The sequence below is a fragment of the Oncorhynchus mykiss genome, chromosome 31 (genome assembly GCF_013265735.2).
Source record: "Oncorhynchus mykiss isolate Arlee chromosome 31, USDA_OmykA_1.1, whole genome shotgun sequence".
Classification (NCBI taxonomy): domain Eukaryota; kingdom Metazoa; phylum Chordata; class Actinopteri; order Salmoniformes; family Salmonidae; genus Oncorhynchus; species Oncorhynchus mykiss.
Genome location: NC_050571.1, coordinates 19,124,349 through 19,148,551, shown reverse-complemented (window position 1 = coordinate 19,148,551; position 24,203 = coordinate 19,124,349). Strand labels below are relative to the sequence as shown.

Genomic DNA, 24,203 nt, shown 5'->3' with positions numbered 1-24,203 from the left:
GAGAGAAACAGTTACGGTTCATGATCAGTCTTTGGCACATTAAGGTATAAGTAGGTTTTAATTAGAGTTCCCAATTATATTCATGACAATTAGTTAATTTGCTATTTGGCTCAAGATGGCTAAAACTGAATTTAGTAATAAAGTTAGACAGAATATTTGATTAATGATACTCCAGGCTTGTATTGAGGAGTTATTTCAATACAGTTATTATAGCAGCTATTTTCCACACTCCAAAACCCCTAGGTTATTCCCCTGAAATTACATTTACATCAGAGAAATTGTTCAAAAATCACAGTCTCAACAAGTGTATGTTTATTTTTGGATAACAGCAGAGTCCGTAGGCACAGGCCAGGACTGCTCCCGAGGCTCTGTCTGTGTGGAGTGTCAGTCCAGGCTCCCAGCTGTCTGTGTGGAGTGTCAGTCCAGGCTCCCGAGGCTCTGTCTGTGTGGAGTGTCAGTCCAGGCTCCCGAGGCTCTGTCGGTGTGGAGTGTCAGTCCAGGCTTCCGAGGCTTTGTCTGTGTGGAGTGTCAGTCCAGGCTCCCGAGGCTCTGTCTGTGTGGAGTGTCAGTCCAGGCTCCCAGCTGTCTGTGTGGAGTGTCAGTCCAGGCTCCCAGTTGTCTGTGTGGAGTGTCAGTCCAGGCTCCCAGTTGTCTGTGTGGAGTGTCAGTCCAGGCTTCCGAGGCTCTCTCTGTGTGGCGTGTCAGTCCAGGCTTCCGAGGCTCTGTCTGTGTGGAGTGTCAGTCCAGGCTTCCGAGGCTCTGTCTGTGTGGAGTGTCAGTCCAAGCTCCCAGCTGCCTGTGTGGTGTGTGTATGGAGTGTCTGTGGTGGGTGGACGGACACAGCTGGAGTGGACGCGAGGCTGTTGACAGAGAAAAGGCCCCTGCTGCAGGGGCTTCAGACAGCTTAACTTAATAAGGGCTCTCTCTCTCCTTCTCTCATCCTGGGGATAGGAATGAAAGCACACAAAAGGCAGGACTTAACCACAGAGGGATCACAGGGCTCATGTAATAGGGGGCTTTCACCATCCCCACCCGACCCTGCCTGCCACCCCAGGGGAGACGAACACCCCCCACTCCAAATTAATTTGTAACTAAAATTGGTGCCCCTTTTTTACAGGCTCTCACATGTCGCTCTCAGGGGTGATTGAGGAGAGCCCTAACGCTGGACCCAAAATACCAAACATTTTTTCAATTATTTTCTCGTTTGTTGTCGTTATGAGGCTGAGTTGATGGTGCAGTTAACCTATTCCATCAAGGTCAGGCGTAGCTTTGGAGCGGGCCATCACAGCCATGATTAATCCTCCATACCATCAACATCCTCCTGTAGGACCTTGGAACACACACTGTATGTCTCTGACTCGGTCTCTTACAGCCTCATCAGGTCTTCAACACTGTGTTGTCTGTAAGAGTCATTTTAACTTTGTCCTTTATTTAAAACCATAATCCAGTGTTTGGTTGTCTTTTCAATTTGTCCTGTATTTGAATGTTTGGACATGCTCGTCTTCTGGTCCATCCAAGTGTTCGGAGTAAATGGATGTTCATGTTTAGGTCTACCGTGTGTGATTGGATGTCTGCTGATACACACCATGTTTAGGTCGGAGTGTCTACCGTGTGTGATTGGATCTCTGCAGATACACACCATGTTTAGGTCGGAGTGTCTACCGTGTGTGATTGGGGAAAGGGGGATACCTAGTCAGTTGTACAACTGAATGTATTCAACTGAAATGTGTCTTCTGCATTTAATCCAACCCCTCTGAATCTGAGTGTCTACCGTGTGTGATTGGATGTCTACAGACTACACGCCATATTTAGGTCTGGTAATCTAAGTTTATTTGATTGTTTAGACTGGCGGGACCCTGAGCTGATGAGGGACATAGAGCTTGCCACTGGGGAGGACCTGGGGTCCTCCAAAACCTTTGGGAAGGGCAAGAAAGGCAAGGGGAAGGGCAAGAAGAAGAAGTTCCCCAACCTCAGTGATCTGAAGAAGGGTGTTAACACTTCACGCTCCAGACTAGAGAAGAAGGTTTTCAACCCGTAAGTACTGCAACAAGTGGCTGTCTCTTGTGTTTAACTTAAAGGAATATTACCCCAACACAATGGATACATGACCTTGCACTCACTAGACGTTGGGTGTTTAATAGATGTATTATTTAAATATATATACTGTGTATATATACTGTAACCTTGTTGCACTTGGCTTAAACGTCCAATGTGTAACTATTTACTTGTCCGTGTACTGTATAGTTTCAAATTCCCAATGTGTATTTGAGAGGATTAATGATTATTCAAACCTCACCTTAACACTTACTGTAGGATAACTGGTGTTCGTGATAGGATGTAACCATTTTTAAACACCGGTAATTCTAAACCTTTCCTACTTTATTTTTCAGGAGCTCCATGAGGCGAGTGACAGACGTCATGAATAAAATGGACAAATTGAAACACGCAAAGTTTGCAAACCAATTTAATTATGCACTGAATTAACAGGAAGTTGAGGAGGCCAGTGGATTTATAATCCTCAAGTACTGTACTGGTAGAAATGACTTCTAAATGGAGACTTCTACTACATTCACATCTCATGTCCATGTAACAACATGTTGAATTGCGTCACATTTATGCTTTCTATTATGTAAAAAAAAAAAAAAAAATGTTTTTAGGAAATAATTTGTCAAGTAATGTTATTTATTGATTTATGTGTAACATAAGGGAAAATGTAGTGCCAATCTTTGTCACCAGTTAGCTATTTACACTTAATGTAGTCCCCCCTTGGGATTTTCAATGGCAGAACTCTTTTTACAATTATCACAACCATTGAATGCTTAATGTATCAATGCTATTATGTGGAAGTGGTAACCTAACTGTTGTGACAGGCAGCTTTTAACAAGTGTTGCTCTTGACTCCCATACAGTTCTGTGTCTGAGTTTGAAAGCACTGTAAGGGCTTATAGAAACGTCTATAGGTTGCCAATAACTGCCCTGCATCAGACCTCTCTGGACTGTTAGAGAAAGACAGCCTGTGAATCAATATGAATAATTTAATATTCACCTGACAAAAATATCTTCCCTTTTTTTTTTATATATGTTTTCTCTGTTGTGTAGTAGTATGATGATAGTGAATGTGCTTGTGTTGGATTAGTACATGTTGATTGCAAGGAGGGATATCTTCAGGCCCGGTTGTTGGCTGTTTTGGTTTGGGCAGGTCTGGTTTGGAGGCATTGAAACAGTACTGTCTACTAGTCATTGGGAGCACATTAAACTAATTGTTTGCACATAAGCTGTCGTTCTTTAATACTGAAATGTATTTAACATTCCTGGGATAAAAGTTTACCTCATTCAGTCCACTGTGCCAGCTGCTCAAATATTATTTGATGAGCCCCAATTTGCGCCTTTGTTTCTATTTGGGCATGTCCGCCAAATTTGCTTGCATTATTGTTTACATAACATCTGAAAATCTACTTTATAAAAATGTTTAAAAATAAGAATCACCTTCTAGCTCACATCACTGGAAAGTTGCCCAGGGATTCAACATGCGTTTGGAATGTCATATTTTTAATGACCGAGCAAGTGTCTGCTTGAGTCATGCATTTAAAAACAAGAATTTCCTGGTAAAAAAATCATAATAATAACCTACAAATTCATAGATATTGTTTTACTCTTTTAGATGTTTTGTTTAGCGTATGTCTACGTTCGCTAATATATCAATGCTAATTGTCATATTATTAAATTAAATAACTGATATCTATCCTCTCGTTAATATTATTTAGATGATAATTACACTTGCCTATGAAACAATTCAAACGAAAGTAAGATTATTTTTTTCTGCACAAATGTCGCGCAGTGCGCTGTCCACTGCAATGGGAAATACAAATTATTTGACTGCAAAACATGTCGAATATAATATTTACATAATTAACCTTTTAAAAATGACATTTTGTCCAACATAATGCTTCAAGACTCGGACTTAATGAAAACAGCTGGCAGATATCAAGAAATAGCCTTCATTTGGCTATGCTACTTTCTGCAACGGTCGGGTATGTGCGTCCCAATTTCAATGCACCCCATGCACTAAATAATTCCGCAATCTGTACATTTGTTTAGACTTTCTACAAAGGCTATATTAGGCTAAGTCGTTTCATGCTTTTGCGTTTGGCCATACCTGCATGTGAAATTCTAGAACGATTCCAGGATCGCGTTCCATCATGGCTGACGTGCCATTTCATCACCATTTTGGAGAGCTGGTTAAGGACAGAGGACAGACTATTCCTATTTGAAGCGAAGTAGTCATCCAGTCTAAAATAATATAAATAAATGCTGTATCCATGTCACTTTCGTCCTCACAAATTCGACAAAACTATACTTTCAAAAATTGTAGAATAGACCTAACTTGCATCCATAGCGCAAAAGTTGCGCCATTGCGGCTGGAATGTCATATTTTTTTATGACGGAGCGAGTGTCTGCTTGAGTCATGCATTTCAAAACAAGGGCTTGTAAGTAAGCAGTTCACCGTAAGGTCTACTGCACCTGTTGTATTCGGCGGATGTGACAAATACAATTTGATTGACTGGATAGTTTTTGCACTTTTAAAGTAGCCCTAGGCCTATTCAAATGCACCTCCTTATCCCAGACGGCAAAAACATTTGAAAAAGTTGCTGAAATACATTGTATTTTGTTAGGCATCTAATAATTAATTCGTTCAAATATTCCATAGCCTAAATTGTGTTTTACGCGCAAGCACATTAGGTTATCGGGAATTCGGCATGATGTTCTTACACAATGTTTTAAAGTCAAAACCCTTCTTAGAAAGCGTATGTCCGAGAAGACAGTCTAGCCTATAATGTTGTGAAACAAGTTTGCGTTTAAATTACCAGTGATTGTTTTTCCTCATCAATAATTGAGTCAGGGAGCCGTTGTCAAATTTCTTATAAATAAATCAATAAATCGAAGTAGAGACATGCTGAATAAAATTGTAGACCTAAACACCATAGGCATATGCAACGGGTACAATAGCCAATAACCCACAATTTATAGGTAATTTAATTCAATGAATAAAAGTTATGCTACAGATATTAGCCATGGCTGATTTATCAATAGGCCTATGGGCTATGTATTTTTCAAAAACTCATATTTTTTCCGCGCAAGAGTGTTATAGATAAAGTTTGAGTTTTTTTCCCCGACGAAAATGCAACTAAGGTCCTAATAACATCGGTTGTCCCCAAAAAATATAAGTGGAATTAACCATTTAATTTAAAAAAGGTGAAAAGATACTGTCTTCAGTTCCAAAATGTCCTTTAATTTGGTGGAAAGGGGAGAGAGAAAAAAATCGACTAAGAAAGATTTAATCTATTTAATATTCGTATTAAAGTAGCTTATTCGTTAGTAAATGATAGCCTATTGTTTTATTTTACTTTGTCTTATACTATAAAAGACGAGTCCAGATGAAATGAGCATTCATTGGAGCCAAATATTCTCAGGTAGATTAACTATAGGCCTATATAATAAATGAATAGGGAAAACTTATGAAAATAATCATATTAAACTTTCACAGTTTAGTTACACAGTAATTACAATATGTCAAGCCATTCCAGATGTAAATGAACGATATTTATATACATCATGTAGGCCTATTTTTTTCAACTCTAATATGTATGAACTGCATTCGAAATTAAAAGCTAGACATATATTTGTCAACATCTGTATGTACATTTTGACCCCGAGTATTCACATACTATCAAAATGAAATCAAAAGTCAAATACATCAAAATCTTCTTTCCTTGGTAAAGGTTGATTTTCTTCGAGCACTTGTCCTTGACGAAACAACAACATGAAATGTTCAGAGTTCTTCCCATCTACAGCATCAAGTGCATTTAAGAAGTCTTTAGTTAAGGGCATGTCTTTAGTTCTCTAAAACCATACGTTTAATATGGTTATTAAATTCATATCTCATTGGAGTCAATTATTTTGATAATATCGGTGAATTTTAGACGCCTGCGAAAACATGATGTTTGGGCGCAAAACTCTATACGTATCTCCATATCTTTACAGGTGAGAAGTGTAAAACGCAGGCGCTCCGTAAGTCTGAGATCCTAACATGAAAGGTGACAGTACCGCATGACTTGGCAGAAAGGGTAATTGGGTGGTGCAGACTAGCCCGCCTGGTCCGTGACCTGGGTAGCCTGTGTGCATTGACAGATGGCTCATGGGAGGAGACGAGCTGAGTGGACTCAGGCTCCCTAGTCCATTGCTCTGGCCGTTCTGGCCACCGCCCGTCGGGGCGCTGGTATCTGCGCCAGGGTTTTGTTTCTTCCACTTGGTCCGTCGGTTCTGGAACCAGATTTTGACTTGAGTTTCAGTCAAACTGAGTGACAGTGCCAAATTGAGCCTCTCACACACAGAGAGGTATCGGGTGGACTTGAATTTGTTCTCCAGTGCAACAAGTTGTTCGTAAGTGAATGCTGTCCGGGCCCTTCGGGGCTTACCCGACTTTGAATCGGAGCCAGAGCGCTTTCTCTTCGGCTTTCCTTGATTACTTTGTCCATTCGACCCTGACTGTTGAGTTTGCTGTCCACCAGGACTTCTTGGGCTCTTGCTCGCCTGGTCGTCGTCATCATGGTGTCCCAGTTCCCCCTCCGCGTTTCCAGTTAGTGCGCTGCTGCTCTCCTCACTACACACGTCATCCTGCATCTCGCTGTCAGAGTGGGAGCCTCTTTTGAAATCATTCTCGCATTCTTCGGATCTGTAGGCACACATGAACCCCTCCTCTAGAAAGAAAAAAGACACATGCCATTGAGTCATTTCAAAATAAGAATCACATTAAGTCCAAGTTAATTAGACTGACAATATTCAAAACTTGACAGAGACTATATTGACCAGCCTAATTAACATAGGATTTGCTCAAGAAAATATGAAGTGATGAAAAACAATGCCAGCTAATGGATAACCTTTATCCTTTCACCATCCTACAAAGTGATTGATGGAGGTGTAATGTTGTTTTTATGTCCATGTTGTGTATTTATGTAGCCGAGCCTAATACCGTGTCAATAGTGTAAGTATTTATTACAGTCAACCTAAATAATATGCTGGGTAAAATGGAAAAGGACACACGTAATTCATGTTAACAATTTTATGTTAGGCTAACAATGAAATCGTGAAAACTGCGTTTGATATGGTCTACTTTCAGACACCTTTAAGAAAAATACTTGAGGAAGCTTAATTATTTTGGAAAATACGTCATAATTTAGTAGGCCATTATATGCTAAATATTCTAACATTAAATAGATATTCAAAATCCATTTATGTTATTGTGGAGTGGGTAACAGGTGCGCTATCTCGCTTTAATAGCTGGGTGCTCTGCCATATGTAAGCTATACAAATATAGAGAGTCGCACACTCATATATATATATACTCCCAGTAATTTATTGGGTAAAAACATGAGACAATGACTTCCAATGAAATCCCAAGTTCAAGAACATTGGTAAAAGGTGGAATTACACTTTTTTTGTTGGGACACAATACGTCACCTCAGGCTATTGCGTGCAGTTATGCCTTGATCATAGCATCAAGAGACGTGCCAAAGCCATTGTTTTTATGCAAGTGCCTAGGGGATAATTAGCCTATAATTGCTCCACGCCTGTGTGAGGGCGGTTTGCATAGTGGTATTCAAAACATTAGTCAACAAACAATTGTTACAATATATAGGCCTTTACAAATACAAATATTGAAATGCACAGATCAGCAGAATTAATTCGACAAATAGCTTTTTAGGATCATGATGACATGTAGGAACAATTTCAGATATTTTGGCCTTACTTCCTACAGCACAATAAAGCCTGCAAATATATATGCTTTGGGGTCTAAAAAATAGACATCTGGATAGAACGATTGTGATTGAATGTAGGAAAATATAGCCTACATACCAATGACAGCGCAGCCATAGAGTCTACAAGTATGGCCTGAATGATAAATGATCGTTTAGACCTCGAGGATGCATGGTATTTAATCTATCGAGCCATTTACATTAGGCCTAAATTGTTCAATAAGGATATTGTTTGTCAAACCTTCAAGGTTTGTTTGATTTTAAGAGATACAAGTTAAATAAACAAAGTCAATTATTTTCAGGAGTAGCCCACAACATTCAAATGCAGGCCACTTTTACGCACAAGCACCATCTTATGACAAAACAGTGCAATACCAACATAAAATAAAACGAATATTTGCATCAGCCTACTTACTTTTGAATTATTTAATCAAAACTCACATTTTCCCATCAAGGTCTGCGCATCTTCAGCATTGTTTGTTGACACAATTTTGTATATTTGCTCAAGCCTGTTTGTGTGATCGTCTACGGTTGGCTTTTACGTTTAAGCTATAGCCCATGTCCCTGTTGGAAAGGGTTTTAATGTTTATATTGGCAACATAAACAATATCTCACTAATCCACATCATGTCTTCATGTTCAATTATTTTTATATAATATTAAGAACAATGTTTTTTTTGTCAGTTGGTTTGCTAAGTATGTCTGTTTTTTTAACCAGGTAGTTAGTACATAACAAATCACCCGGACAACATGATAACCGCAGTGTCCTCTCCTCTGACTAGGTTAGGTTATATTTAAATGCATAGCCATTAATGTGGTTACGGAGATCAATGTAGACCTATCTAATTAATGAAATAATTGTTCCCTTTTTTTAGTTGAAAAATGACAGTGGGGGTGATGTGTTTATCTTATAGCAGCAGAGACAATCTTAATCGTGTGTCTTCTTTCTGGGATCAATATCTACCCTAATAAGTATAATAGGTTTTAATCGTGTAATTATCCGAATTTTGACCCTATAATTTAGTTGTTGAAGGAGTCAGGCAAGCTGCCTGAAAGAGATATACTCAATTCGATAATAGGATATCGACCTAGCCTCGTTCTGCATGCCACTCTGGGGCGATTTTCGCCATTATCCTGCTGCATCTTTAACCTCGCAAAGCACCTTAAATTAAACGTAATCGAAGGGTTTTAATTGTTTTTTCTTTAGTTATTACAAACCTTTTTTATCCTGGGTAGCCTAAGGGACTAGGTGCATGGATGGAATATTACATATCCATTACATATAACCTTTACCTCAGATATGATCATGTTTATTTCTGAGAAAAAGCGTTCCAGAATATAGAATACAAAGTTAGATGTGAAAAATACAAACTAAGGAACTCCTGGATCTGAAACAACTTGCAGGTCCCTCTAGCTTCAAATACATAGGCTAACCCAGTGTTTCCCAAACTCTGTCCTCGGGACCCCAAGGGGTGCAGGTTTTGGTTTTTTGCCCTTACATTACACAGCTGATTCGATCATCAAGGCTTGATGATTAGTTTATTATTTGAATCAGCTGTGTAGTGCTAGAGCAAAAAAAAAAAACACTTTACTCCTTGGGGTCCCGGGGACAGAGTTCGGGAAACCCTGGGCTAGCCTTTAAAGCAAACACTCATCAAGTTCTCTGTCTCGTTACGATCGACACAAATAGGCTTGACGTGGTTTTACAAGAATGTCACATGTGTCAGTAGGCCAATTGAGCAACTTTCTAAGACATCTGTGTAGCCAACAAGAGGCAAATGTAGGCTACATAATATGTCTATTTCAAATCGGATTTTTCAGAGATATGCATAGGCCTACAGCATAACAACAACACTGTTAGAAAATACAATACAAATATACAAAAAACTAAAGCTACAAAAATAAACTTACTTAGTCCTGTAGATTTTTGACATGTGTCATAGTCATCTGCATAAGACTTCTGCTCTACATCATGATTCGAGTCATCACCTCCACGGTTCTCTGTCCCGAAGGCGAATTCGCTGCCTGTCCGGTTAGGATTTGGCTTTTTGCTCGTAAATTTATTTGGGTCCAAAATGTCCAAAACCGAAAATGAAGTGGTCCGGTGAAGCATTGGCATTGCTACCGGAGCCGGCTCTTGACGTGGAGAGTTGTTTCGACTGTCCGCTTGCAGTATGTCTCTACCCCCCGGGCAGGAAAACACCGACAGTGCGTTGGCAGAGAGCCGCTTCTCGCCGTGATTGTCCATGCTTTCCGGAGCGGCCACGACGATCACAGCTGTTTGGGCAGTCACACCGGACGCCGGCGGAGCAGCAACTGAGACGTCTCCCACCTGAACCTTTTCCCTGTTCATGACTTCCTTATCAGAGCTTTAGCACCAAGACAATCAAATTAAGATTCTCTTACAACCGAAGAAGACATACTAGCGCATGCAATTTGAGAAAAGTAGGCTATAATGTCTAGTGCAATATTCCTGCACAGCTTGCGTTGCCAAACCCCCTCTTACAGCTGCACTACTCTGGTCTTTGTTACTCACGGCTGACAGCCAGGAGGTGGTGGTTCAGTGTTGGATGTTGGTCTCCCTTGCTCAACTACTTTTTGGGGTTTGAACCATCCCCTCAGGACCCTCCAACGTTTATGTCATGCACGCACACCTCGCTCTCGCGCCACCTCCCACCCTCGTTCAGTCGTAGCCAAAACTTAGACACAAGCTACGCCTTATTTATGCATTCATATTCAACTGTGGGTTGTAATTGGCTACAAATGAATCCCATGGCTCTAATAGCCTATTATCTCCGTCTGCGCGCGTGAGGGGTAACAGTGGCGCACTGAGAGTGAGGGATGATATGGTTCCTGATATACTCAATTTCATCTGAACTCCTGAACTGCATGGAAAGGCTCTCTAAATAGGCTTATTTTTATTTCCTCCCTCGCTTATATGGGCCACTTTGAGGTTGTGAGAATTATTGTTTTAATAAATATTTCCAAGATCATAATGCCATGATCTAACTTTTCCTCAGTATTGAGGGATCCAATGCAAGGTTTACAATGTCAAATCGGTAAAAAAAATCTACGTCTAGGGGAGGCTATTATTATTATTATTATTAGGCTTATTGTTATTAGGGGATTATTGTTAGATGAGAAAGTTCAGATGAGAAAGATTCGTTATCTTTAATGCAAATTAAAGGGCACTTTCCAAAACTCAATTATGCATTGAATAAACTCAGTAATAGCCCTTTCAGTGAAATATTGATTTCTAATCTGAGATGTCATTATTATGCCAGAACAATAATGGGCCTAGACCAAAGAATTGGATTTTGATTTAAAACACTACGTGTTTATTCTAATCTTGAACTTAATATTCCATTTACTTTTCTTTTATGCACTCCCTTAACAGTAGCCTATATTATGACAGACTTTATCGTAAAGAGAAAAAAGAAAAAGAAGTGTGCCAAGCATAACAAAATTGGATTTCCTTCGTCTGGGGGCTGATGACACATACAAGGTCAGTTTCTTTGCAATTACCGCGGGCAATGATCCTTTGGAAAGTAGAAATTAAAAGTTGGGGAAAATAATGGGTAAAACAATCAGCTGTAATTTTGGTAGGGATGAACATGATTATCCTATCAAAAGGGCAAGCCCAGGGGAGTTGGCTGGGACCCAGCCCTGCCCTCCACTCTGGTGCTATAGGAGACTGGCTGCTGCTGCAGACTCCAGTGCAGGGTATTGCGGCCAAGCTGTAATTGAACAGCTGTTAGATATTCTTTCATCTGATCTATGCTGTCCTAACAGTGGTTTGAATAGTCTTTCTTTGACGTGTCTTTATGTTTTCGAAGTTTATATGGCAAAATATGCTCACAGTTGCCGTATATGACTTTATTGCATAAATATAGGACAAGTGATATCTTACAGTTATTGTATTTTTTTAAGTCTGATGATAGGCCTGTTTAACCTATACACGTAGTATACAAAAAAAAACGTTTCTCCCTGATATCTCTTTGAACAGATTTTCTAATAATGAGGTTGATGATAACAGAATAACAAACGATAGCTTAATAATGATTAAGCAGAATCATCATCATCATATAGGCCTATTTGACAGCGCTTATTCACAGTTTCATCTTAACTGCTGCCCGCAATGCTGTCACCTCGAGTTAACCCAGATTATCTCCATCAGTGGCACGCCAGCCACCACTGATATCTAACAATTTATAAAACATTTGTTTTTACTTTAATATTTTGTCGTTTATTTGATCCTATAACAGAAAACATAGGCTATTTTCATAGTCCCATGTAGGCCTGTGACACGCATTAATGTTTCCCTGTGGTCCAACCTTTTGAACCTACACAATTAATTATATTGCAGCTTCCGCGGGTCCTGTTGTCCCGTCAAACAGATTGAGGGGAGGTAGTGCCATAATTACAATTTCCACGTTGCCTCAGTGTCCATTCTCCAAATTTAGACGTATAACGCTCGATAATTTGCATGTAAATAGTGTCTTTCAAGAGCTCTCTTTTGCAACACCCCGCGAGTTTATATAGCCTACTCGGTTCAGCCACGGAACTTTCGAAGATGGAAGGGCCATGACGTCCCGTGAATTACAGACAGTTACCTGTCAATTATCCGCGCGTTAATCAACCAAATTCAATCTCACGAAAACAGACTCTTTCTTCAACAGCAAAATTAGTAATCTGTCAACATGAAAAAACAGTCTGACCCTTCTACAGACACCCCCAACCGCTGCAATGTTACAATAACAGCTGAATTAATAATAGGGTCACGCAACGCACCAGGCTCTGGCTGGGCTCTTCCATCTATGGAAGTCCCTGGCAAAATGTTCAGGTCCAGGTCAGGATCTGATTTTTGTGTAAGAAACATCCATTTACATTTGATTATAAAATTAGGGGAGACTGGGGCTGGTTGTAACATGGGATAGTTGTAACACTCTCAATATCTCCAATCAGGAACAAGCTAGAATTATGTGACTCACTCTGCACATGCTCAGTTTATTCCTCAACCTTCATGATGAAGCAAGACCGTGTGATAGACTGCAGAATTTATTGATAACAGTCTGATTTTGAGGTAAGAAAGTTTTTTTTAAACCAAATTAGTTTTTGTGATGGCATCACCTGCTTTGTAGTTATATTCACCAAACTTATATCAGGTTTATAACCAGTGTGAGAGACTGGCATGGCTCCCTGTGGGAGTTGGCATGGAACAGAAAAAGACTGGCATGGCTCCCCGTGGGAGTTGGCATGATATATAGAGAGACTGGCATGTAAGACAGAGAGACTGGCATAAAAGAGAGAGAGACTGGCATGAATGAGAGAGAGACTGGCACGATAGAGAGAAAGACTGGTATGGAAGAGAGCAAGACTGGCATTAAAGAGAGATATACTTTACTCCATGATACAGAGAGAGACTGGCATGGTAGAGAGAGAGACTGGCATGGTAGAGAGAAAGACTGGCATGATAGATAGAGAGACTGGCATGGAAGAGAGCAAGACAGGCATAAAAGAGAGAGACTGGCATGATGGAGGGAGAGAGACTGGCAAGACAGAGAGAGAGACTGGCATGATAGAGAGAGTGACTGGCATGATAGAGAGAGACTGACATGATAGAGAGAAAGACTGGCATGATAGAGAGAAATACTGGCATAAAAGAGAGAGAGACTGGCATGATGGAGAGAGACTGGCATGATAGAGAGAGAGACTGGCATGGAAGAGAGAGAGACTGGCATGGAAGAAAGAGAGGCTGGCATGGAGGAGAGAGAGGCTGGCATGATAGAGAGAGAGAGACTGGCATGATGGAGAGAGTGAGACTGGCATAAAAGAGAGAGACTGGCATGATACATAGAAAGACTGGCATGATAGAGAGAAATACTGGCATAAAAGAGAGAGAGACTGGCATGATGGAGAGAGACTGGCATGATAGAGAGAGAGACTGGCATGGAAGAGAGAGAGACTGGCATGGAGGAGAGAGAGGCTGGCATGATAGAGAGAGAGACTGGCATGATGGAGAGAGTGAGACTGGCATAAAAGAGAGAGACTGGCATGATACAGAGAGAGACTGGCATGAATGAGAGAGAGACTGGCACGATAGAGAGAAAGACTGGTATGGAAGAGAGCAAGACTGGCATAAAAGAGAGAGACTGGCATGATGGAGAGAGAGACTGGCATGATGGAGAGAGAGACTGGCATGGTAGAGAGAAAGACTGGCATGATAGAAAGCCTGTATCAGAGATAGCGAGACTGGAATTAAAGAGAGAGAGACTGGCATGATAGAGAGAGAGACTGGCATGGAAGAGAGCAAGACAGGCATAAAAGAGAGAGACTGGCATGATGGAGGGAGAGAGACTGGCAAGACAGAGAGAGAGACTGGCATGATAGAGAGAGTGACTGGCATGATAGAGAGAGAGACTGACATGATAGAGAGAAAGACTGGCATGATAGAGAGAAATACTGGCATAAAAGAGAGAGAGACTGGCATGATGGAGAGAGACTGGCATGATAGAGAGAGAGACTGGCATGGAAGAGGGAGAGACTGGCATGGAAGAAAGAGAGGCTGGCATGGAGGAGAGAGAGGCTGGCATGATAGAGAGAGAGACTGGCATGATGGAGAGAGTGAGACTGGCATAAAAGAGAGAGACTGGCATGATACATAGAAAGACTGGCATGATAGAGAGAAATACTGGCATAAAAGAGAGAGAGACTGGCATGATGGAGAGAGACTGGCATGATAGAGAGAGAGACTGGCATGGAAGAGAGAGAGACTGGCATGGAGGAGAGAGAGGCTGGCATGATAGAGAGAGAGACTGGCATGATGGAGAGAGTGAGACTGGCATAAAAGAGAGAGACTGGCATGATACAGAGAGAGACTGGCATGAATGAGAGAGAGACTGGCACGATAGAGAGAAAGACTGGTATGGAAGAGAGCAAGACTGGCATAAAAGAGAGAGACTGGCATGATGGAGAGAGAGACTGGCATGGTAGAGAGAAAGACTGGCATGATAGATAGAGAGACTGGCATGGAAGAGAGCAAGACAGGCATAAAAGAGAGAGACTGGCATGATGGAGGGAGAGAGACTGGCAAGACAGAGAGAGAGACTGGCATGATAGAGAGAGTGACTGGCATGATAGAGAGAGAGACTGGCATGATAGAGAGAAAGACTGGCATGATAGAGAGAAATACTGGCATAAAAGAGAGAGAGACTGGCATGATGGAGAGAGACTGGCATGATAGAGAGAGAGACTGGCATGGAAGAGAGAGAGGCTGGCATGATGGAGAGAGCGAGACTGGCATAAAAGAGAGAGACTGGCATGATACAGAGAGAGACTGGCATGATGGATTGAGCAAGACTGGCATAAAAGAGAGAGACTGGTACGATAGAGAGAAAGACTGTTGGCATGATAGAAAGCCTGTATCGGAGATAGCGAGGCTGGAATTAAAGAGAGAGAGGCTGGCATGATAGAGAGAGAGACTGGCATGATGGAGAGAGACTGGCATGATAGAGAGAGAGACTGGCATGATAGAGAGAGAGACTGGCATGGAAGAGAGAGAGACTGGCTTGGAAGAGAGAGAGGCTGACATGGAAGAAAGAGAGGCTGGCATGGAGGAGAGAGAGGCTGGCATGATAGAGAGAGAGGCTGGCATGGAGGAGAGAGAGGCTGGCATGGAAGAAAGAGAGGCTGGCATGGAGGAGAGAGAGGCTGGCATGATAGAGAGAGAGACTGGCATGATGGAGAGAGCGAGACTGGCATGGAAGAAAGATAGGCTGGCATGGAGGAGAGAGAGGCTGGCATGATAGAGAGACAGACTGGCATGATGGAGAGAGCGAGACTGGCATAAAAGAGAGAGACTGGCATGATAGAGAGAAAGACTGGCATGATAGAAAGCCTGTATCAGAGATAGCGAGACTGGCATGATAGAGAGAGACTGGCATGATACAGAGAGAGACTGACATGATAGAGAGATAGACTGGCAAGGAAAAGAGCGAGACTGGCATAAAAGAGAGAGAGACTGGCATGATGGAGAGAGAGACTGGCATGATCAAAAGAGAGATGAGACTGGCATGGAAGAGAGACAGGCTGTCATGAAAGAGGGAGAGACTGGCATTAACGAGAGAGCGTAGCAAGATAGAGAGAGAGACTGGCATGGAAGAGAGAGAGACTGGCATGATAGAGTGAGAGACTGGCATGATCAAAAGAGAGATGAGACTGGCATGGAAGAGAGACAGGCTGTCATGAAAGAGGGCGAGACTGGCATTAACGAGAGAGCGTAGCATGATAGAGAGAGAGACTGGCATGGAAGAGAGAGAGAGACTGGCATGATAGAGTGAGAGACTGGCATGATAGAGAGAGACTGGCATGATAGAGAGAGACTGGCATGATAGAGAGATAGACTGGCATGATAGAGAGATAGACTGGCATGATAGAGAGACTGGCATGATAGAGAGATAGACTGGCATGATAGAGAGAGACTGGCATGATAGAGAGAGACTGGCATGATAGAGAGATAGACTGGCATGATGAAGAGAGACTGGCATGATAGAGAGAGAGAGACTGGCATGATAGAGAGAGAGACTGGCATGATAGAGAGAGACTGGCATGATAGAGAGATAGACTGGCATGATGAAGAGAGACTGGCATGATAGAGAGAGAGAGACTGGCATGATCAAGAGAGAGACTGGCATGATAGAGAGAGACTGGCATGATAGAGAGATAGCGCTGCGACAAAGATTTAAATCACCATGGAGGGGGAAAGAATCTCACTCAGTAATGATCTTAATTAAGGTTAATGAGCTCTGCTCTGCCTCTAGATTATTAAATTAATCTGATCATATGAATTAATCATAATTAGTACAATTATAAGCTTAAACATTTTTTACAGATGAAACAGTTTTTTGGTACATAGGAGCCAGAATAATTATAGTGGGTATATATACAGTTCCAGTCAAGTTTGGACACACCTACTCATCCAAGGGTTTTTCTTTATTTTATTAGGGCTGAAATCTGAGGTGCAGTTAACTCTATAATGAACTTTTCCTCTGCAGCAGAGATAGCTCTGGGTCTTCCTTTCCTGTGGTGGTCCTCATGAGAGACAGTTTAATCAGAGCACTTGATGGTTTTTGAGGCTGCACTTGAAGAAACGGATTGACTGACTTTCAGGTCTTAAAGTAATGATGGACTGTCATTTCTCTTTGCTTATTTGAGCTGTTCTTGCTATAATATGGACTTGGTCTTTTACCAAATAGGGCTGTTTGCTGTATACCACCCCTACCTTGTCACAACACAACTGATTGGCTCAAACACATTAAGAAGGAAAGAAAGAAATTCCACAAATGAACTTTTAACGAGGCACACCTGTTAATTTAATTGCATTCCAGGTGACTACCTCATGAAGCTGGTTGAGAGTGTGCAAAGTTGTCATCAAGGCAAAGAGTGGCTACTTTGAAGGATCTTAAATATAAAATATATTTAGATTTGTTTAACACTTTTTTGGTTACTACATGATTCAATGTGTTATTTCACAGTTTTGATGTCTTCACTATTATTCTACAATGTAGACAATAGTAAAAAATAAAGAGGGGGGGGGGGTATTCAGAAGATAGCCCTATATAGTAAAATACCATGTCCATACTTTGGCAAGAACAGCTCAAATAAGCAAAGAGAAACAACAATCCATCATTACTTTAAGACATGAAGGTCAGTCAATACAGAAGTTTCTTCAAGAGCAGTCGCAAAAACCTTCAAGCGCTATCATGAGGACCGCCACAGGAATGGAAGACCCTGAGTTACCACTGCTGCAGAGGATAAGTTAATTAGAATTACCTGTCTCAGAAATTGCAGCCCAAATAAATGTTTCACAGAGTTCAATGACATCAATAAGAAGAAGAATCTTGCTTGGGCCAAGAGACACGAGCAATTGACATTAGACCGGTGGAAATTTGACCTTTGGTCTGGAGTCCAAATTTGAGATTTTTGGTTCCAACCCTGTGTCTTTGTGAGACGTGATGTTGGAGAAAGGATGATCTTTGCATGTGTATTTCCCACCGTAAAGCATGGAGGAGGAGGTGTGATGGTGTGGGGGTGCTTTGCTGGTGACACTGTCAGTGATTTATTTAGAATTCAAAGCGCACTTAACCAGCATGGCTGCCACAGCATTCTGCAGCGATACGCCCTCCCATCTGTTTTGCAATTAGTCGGGCTATCATTTGTTTTTCAACAGGACAATGACCCATCACACCTCCAGGCTGTGTAAGTCTATTTTACCAAGATGGAGAGGGATGGAGTACTTGCATCAGATGACCTGGCCTCCACAATCCCCCGACCTCAACCAAATTGAGATGGTTTGGGAGGAGTCGGACCGCAGAGTGAAGGAAAAGCAGCCAACAACTGCTCAGCATATGTGGAAACTCCTTCAAGACTTTTGGAAAAGCATTCCAGGTGAAGCTGGTTGAGAGAATGCCAAGAGTGTGCAAAGCTGTCATCAAGGAAAAGGGTGACAATTTGAAGAATCTCAAATATAACAGAGGTAAAACAGAGATCCACAGATCCACTGACCAATTGGATCCCGGTCTGCTTAAGTGTACAGTGCCTATCATTGTTGGCTCAATAATCCAAATGTTTTATTTAACATTGTTATCAGGAAATATTCCAAAAGTATGTAAATCAGCTCTTGTGCAGCCACTCCATAAGGCCGGGGATAGTAGTGATCTTCATCATTATCACCCCATTTCAAGGATTCCTTGTCTAGCTAAGATTCTTGAAACCTTGGTAAATGTACAACTTTGCTCTTTTTTATCTGAGGAATGTATTTTGAATGCAAATTAATCAGGGTTCAGGCCAGCAACCACTTTAAACACTAAAATGAAATGTACTGCTTTGTTTGTGGACCTGTCAAAAGCTTTTGATACTGTTGATCATGCTATTTTATTGAATGAGTTGCCCTCGATAGGCCTGAGCTCTGACGCCTGTTCACGGTTTCATGATTATCGTAGTGATAGAATTCAGACCATTGTGATTGATGGAGTTTCTTGAAGTACATCAAGGTGTACCACAGGGGTCAATTCTGGGACCTGTTCTCTTCACTATTATATTAACACCATTGGTCAATCTGTTAAAAATGTTGAACTTCATCTATATGCGGATTATATTATTATGTATGCAATTGCCCAGACTTTTGATCTGGCAGTGTCAAATCTACAGTCAGATTTTAAAGCTATGCAGGAATCCCTTGCTGATTTAAAATGTGTGCTTAATACCAGTAAAACGAAATACATGTTGTTTTTAAACTTTTTGCAATTTTGTTTCAGATGAACATCATGTTCACTCATTAGATGGTTCTCCAATAGCATTCTGCAGCGATACGCCCTCCCATCTTATTTGCGCTTAGTGGGACTATCATTTATTTTTCAAAAGGACAATGTCCCATCACACCTCCAGGCTGTGTAAGGGCTATTTGACCAAGAAGGAGAGGGATGGAGTGCTGCATCAGATGACCTGGCCTACGCAATGGATTCTGTTCAAATAAAATACAAAAGTAGAAATGTTGGAAAAGTACTAGTGCACCACCTCACAACAGTAACAATATGTCACCAGGGTTGGTGCGTCTAGCAGCTAGCCTAAAAACTTTTGACATACAGTGACCATTTTGATTGGTTCAAGAACAATACGTTACAGTAGAAAGGTTCCGCCCACAAGTGCAAACAGTGCATGATGAACATTGTTTTATCCTGGAGCCCTGGTTTCAGGGTTTGATTGAATAGGACTTTGGGTCCCTTATCGTGTAAAAACACTGCATAAGAAAGCAACTCAAAACACTGTCTGATTTCTGGTCAATTTCTCTAGAGACATGTAGTTCCAGGGATAGGGCTTGGGGGGAGGAGGCTTGGGGGGGAGGGTCAGCCATGACTGTGAACAGGACGGCAGCAGTTTAACGATTTCAAATGAGCTCTGAGTGGTAAAAACCTGACAATTCCCCATCGCGATGGCACATGACAGTTAAAATGACCAGAAATCAATATTCTGACCGGGTGTCTCACAATGATAAGACCGACCAAGACAATGTTGACTATTAAACTTGACAGCTTGAGATATTACACTATTAGTTATGCTATTTTTAATAATATATAATATTTGGGCTATAATTAATTAATTATACGGGTCAGATAATATCTGAGGCTGGGATGAGATCGGAGGGGTCTATTAAGGCTGGTAATGAGAAAGGAGAAATCTAATCTAAGGACGGGGAGCTGTGAAGGAACAAATATACAACCACCTCCCTCCTTCAGTTAGAGAGGAGAGAGAGAGAGGAGAGAGGGAGAGGAGGTAAGGGGAGAAAGGAGGGGGAGAGAGATGTATGGGCAGAAAGTGGGAGAGTAAACAATAAAGGGAAGTTACCAGTAAGACCAGTAAAATGAGGGAAATAATGCACATGTACCTAATACACAACATGTTTCCATAAACTGGGCTAAAACCTCTTTAAGATATCAGGAGGAACAAAGAGAGCATCAGAAAACACTGCTTCATATTTTACTACTAAACCAATCATGGATAACAGACAGTAGATAATGCTATATGCTATTGAAACACTGATTCACATTTAATATACTACTAAACCAATCATGGTTAACAGACAGTAGATAATGCTATATGCTATTGAAACACTGCTTCATATTTAATATACTACTAAACCAATCATGAATAACAGACAGTACAGATGCTATATTCTTTAGAAACACTGCTTTTCTCACAGACAGACAGTGAAAAGTTAAACGTTGAAGTCATCTTCTTAAATCCTTGCTCCCCAGCTAGACAGACAATACTAGCTTATGGTGCACCACCCCTGTTACTGGGAGAGCTCTCCACATATTGGCCGTGATGGATTGCAGTGTGTAGGTCAGTATTGTGATGTTCTGGGTGAAGGAGAGGGTGACTCCACGGTTCCCTGCAGGCTGATTGGGGGTTACTACGGCCGTCCCATGGCTGCCGCGAGGTGAGACACTCCGCCAGGAGCCAGATCATGTCTGATTTGCAGGGGTTACACACCAGCAGTCAGACTGTTTGCTCTATTTCAGCAACAGTTTAGTCCTCCTTAATAACTGTAGCCACTACAAACACTTAAAAGTAATACTGTCAAGCCTACTGCTTAACTTTTCCAGTTTGAACAGTAGAACTGACTGCTGAATAGCTACTACTGATGAAGTGTACAACAGTAGGACTGACTGCTGAATAGCTACTACTGATGAAGTGTACAACAGTAGGACTGACTGCTGAATAGCTACTACTGATGAAGTTTACAACAGTAGGACTGACTGCTGAATAGCTACTACTGATGAAGTGTACAACAGTAGGACTGACTGCTGAATAGCTACTACTGATGAAGTTTACAACAGTAGGACTGACTGCTGAATAGCTACTACTGATGAAGTGTACAACAGTAGGACTGACTGCTGAATAGCTACTACTGATGAAGTGTACAACAGTAGGACTGACTGCTGAATAGCTACTACTGATGAAGTTTACAACAGCATAACTAACTGTTGAATAGCTTCCACTGAAAATAACTTTCAATCATTTTCTTGATTCAAATGGAAAAACAAGAGCCAAAATACAAAGTTTAGAAAATACAGAGCATTTACTTAATGCTTAAATAATCTAAATATGCACTTCCATGAAGCAGTGAATCACCCCTAGACACACATTAGGGAAAGGAGACAGGTTGAGAGCCTACATGGACATGAACAATGTCCCTCTAGTACTTCTCAAATGGGGCTCTCCAGATCCTCTACCTTACTCGTCTGGTCAGAGAGGTTCTTTTTTATGTTGCCCAGCAGCCCAATCAATATGCAATACATCTGTTTGGACAACAGATCAACATTACCCATCAGACAGTGGGGTTAAAGGGACCCCCCCCCCCACCTCTCTCTGGCTCCTGACAGGGAGAGTTTATTTTGTCTGTGGTGCAGGGTGGCCAGGGCCCCCATCCCTCCACCTCCACCCGTCTGGGACTAGATTGGCTGGATTTACTCACAGGGATATAGTATCTTCCGCTGCACTTGTGGATCAGGCTTTAAATTGTGGTAACGTGCCAGAGGCAGAGTAGTTTAAATGCATTGGAACCCAGGGCCCTATGAGCTTAATTAACAGATAGAGTGCTGGGTATAAATCCGCTTACACACTTTAATGGCGAAGAGGCGGACGGTGTGGAGCTCGGGGGTAAAATTCACGCCGGATGAAGATCGACTAATCAATCAATACATTTTTATTTGGTATAGCGTCACATACAAAGGAGCAATTATGGCAGTCCTGGAATATTCAAGTAGAGAAATGGTTTTCAGTGATTGTTGTTTTAGTAATATCCAATAATCATGAACTATTCAGAGCTTATTCAGCTGTAGTCTGGGGGTAGCAGACACACCAGTACAACTGAGACAAGGCCAGCAACGAGGCATGAGTCCATGTAACTTCAACTTGATGAGAGTTCATGTTCTTGAAGAGAGGGGGGAAAGGGGGATTATCATGTATCCCTTGCTCTCATCATACCTGTCTGAAAATTACAGTGCACCCTACACAGTGAGACTATAACTCTACACAGTGAGACTATAACTCTACACAGTGAGACTATAACTCTACACAGTGAGACTATAACTCTACACAGTGAGACTATAACCCTACACAGTGAGACTATAACTCTACACAGTGAGACTATAACCCTACACAGTGAGGCTATAACTCTACACAGTGAGACTATAACCCTACACAGTGAGACTATAACTCTACACAGTGAGGATATAACTCTACACAGTGAGACTATAACCCTACACAGGGAGACTATAACCCTACACAGTGAGACTATAACCCTACACAGTGAGACTATAACCCTACATAGCGAGGCTATAACTCTACACAGTGAGACTATAACCCTACACAGTGAGACTATAATCCTACACAGTGAGGCTATAACTCTACACAGTGAGACTATAACCCTACACAGGGAGACTATAACCCTACACAGTGAGGCTATAACCCTACACAGTGAGACTATAACCCTACACAGTGAGACTATACCGCTACACAGGGAGACTATAACTCTACACAGTGAGACTATAACCCTACACAGGGAGACTATAACCCTACACAGTGAGACGATAACCCTACACAGGGAGACTATAACCCTACACAGTGAGACTATAGCCCTACACAGGGAGACTATAACCCTACACAGTGAGACTATAACCCTACACAGGGAGACTATAACCCTACACAGTGAGACTATAACCCTACACAGGGAGACTATAACCCTACACAGTGAGACTATAACCCTACACAGGGAGACTATAACCCTACACAGTGAGACTATAACCCTACACAGGGAGACTATAACCCTACACAGTGAGACTATAACCCTACACAGTGAGACTATAACCCCACACAGGGAGACTATAACCCTACACAGGGAGACTATACCGCTACACAGCCGTGACTGTACCAGTATTGCAATATTTTTTCCATGGCAGAAATTATGAAAACATGAAGTAGAGCTAATTCTTTGATCCTTTAAAACCTGCTTTATGTAAAATATTGTGTGCTATAGCTGGGAAAATAAATAAATGTGACTCTTGAAGACAACATAATGATGTTTGTTTCCAACATTTGTGCTTTTTTTCTAAAGAAGGTAAATCCGCTTCGTGTTTTGTTTCCCTTCAACAATACTATGGTGATAGTGGTATCGTCCCTGCCCTGCTTAAAGGTTCCCAAAGTATATGGAAAAGTCAATGAGGGATACATTGCTTAGGGAAAACCTGTACCAAGTAGGCTTTGTTTTAGGTTTGTTCCCCTTTTTGTGCGCAAAAACCTACATAGTGTACATCTGATGACGTGTCATATTCAGTCCACAAAACAACCCAATACTGTCTATGACTATTAAGACATGCAGCCAGGGAGGTTAGGGTGGATGATTATTTAGTCAGATGCGAGCAGAAGCATCGACGCTGAGGAGTTGTCATCTCCCATGCAATGATCAGCCCTCTTGTTCATGCCAAATTTAATCAGGCAAGAGCAACATTACAAGTCCTTAAGCACAGATAATTAATACAAGATGTTCCAGGCAACGGTAGTTAGTCTGTCATGGATGTATTCCGTATGACATTTTCAAAAGGTTATATTATCCATCTGTACTGGCTCATGTATTGAACATTCAGTATTAAGAGTTGGTCTAGTGTATGAGCAACTAAATACACCTCAGAAAAAAAGCTATCGATACCTTCACTGTGATAGTCAGTGGTGTCCATGCAACCTTCCATGCAATCCATTCAATGGCCAGAAGCCATGTAATACATCAGGGCTCCAAGCACATTCAGCGACCAACATATGGAGCAGAGGAAAAA

At 41.5% G+C, this 24,203-nt stretch overlaps 2 protein-coding genes across 7 annotated transcripts in view; one reads left to right on the top strand and one right to left on the bottom strand.

Annotated features, from left to right (window-relative positions):
* uvssa (UV-stimulated scaffold protein A) overlaps positions 1–3,268 on the top strand; it is a 30,036-nt gene extending 26,768 nt beyond the window's left edge. For 5 of the 6 annotated variants that reach the window (XM_036969773.1, XM_021583547.2, XM_021583549.2 and 2 more), the window contains 2 exons: positions 1,845–2,034; positions 2,391–3,268. In XM_036969773.1, the coding sequence (XP_036825668.1) occupies positions 1,845–2,034; positions 2,391–2,484 (284 nt within the window). In that variant the 3' untranslated portion in view covers positions 2,485–3,268. The remainder of the gene's footprint in view (positions 1–1,844; positions 2,035–2,390) is intronic. The other variant, XR_002470639.2, reaches the window with a different exon arrangement.
* Positions 3,269–3,379: 111 nt separating this feature from the next.
* Positions 3,380–10,509, bottom strand: nkx1.2lb (NK1 transcription factor related 2-like,b). The gene is made up of 2 exons (XM_021583550.2): positions 9,724–10,509; positions 3,380–6,757 (listed from the first exon to the last, which is right to left on the bottom strand). Exons 1-2 carry the CDS (start codon positions 10,163–10,165, stop codon positions 6,036–6,038), a joined length of 1,164 nt encoding a protein of 387 aa, XP_021439225.1. The 5' UTR covers positions 10,166–10,509; the 3' UTR covers positions 3,380–6,035.
* Positions 10,510–24,203: the final 13,694 nt, after the last annotated feature.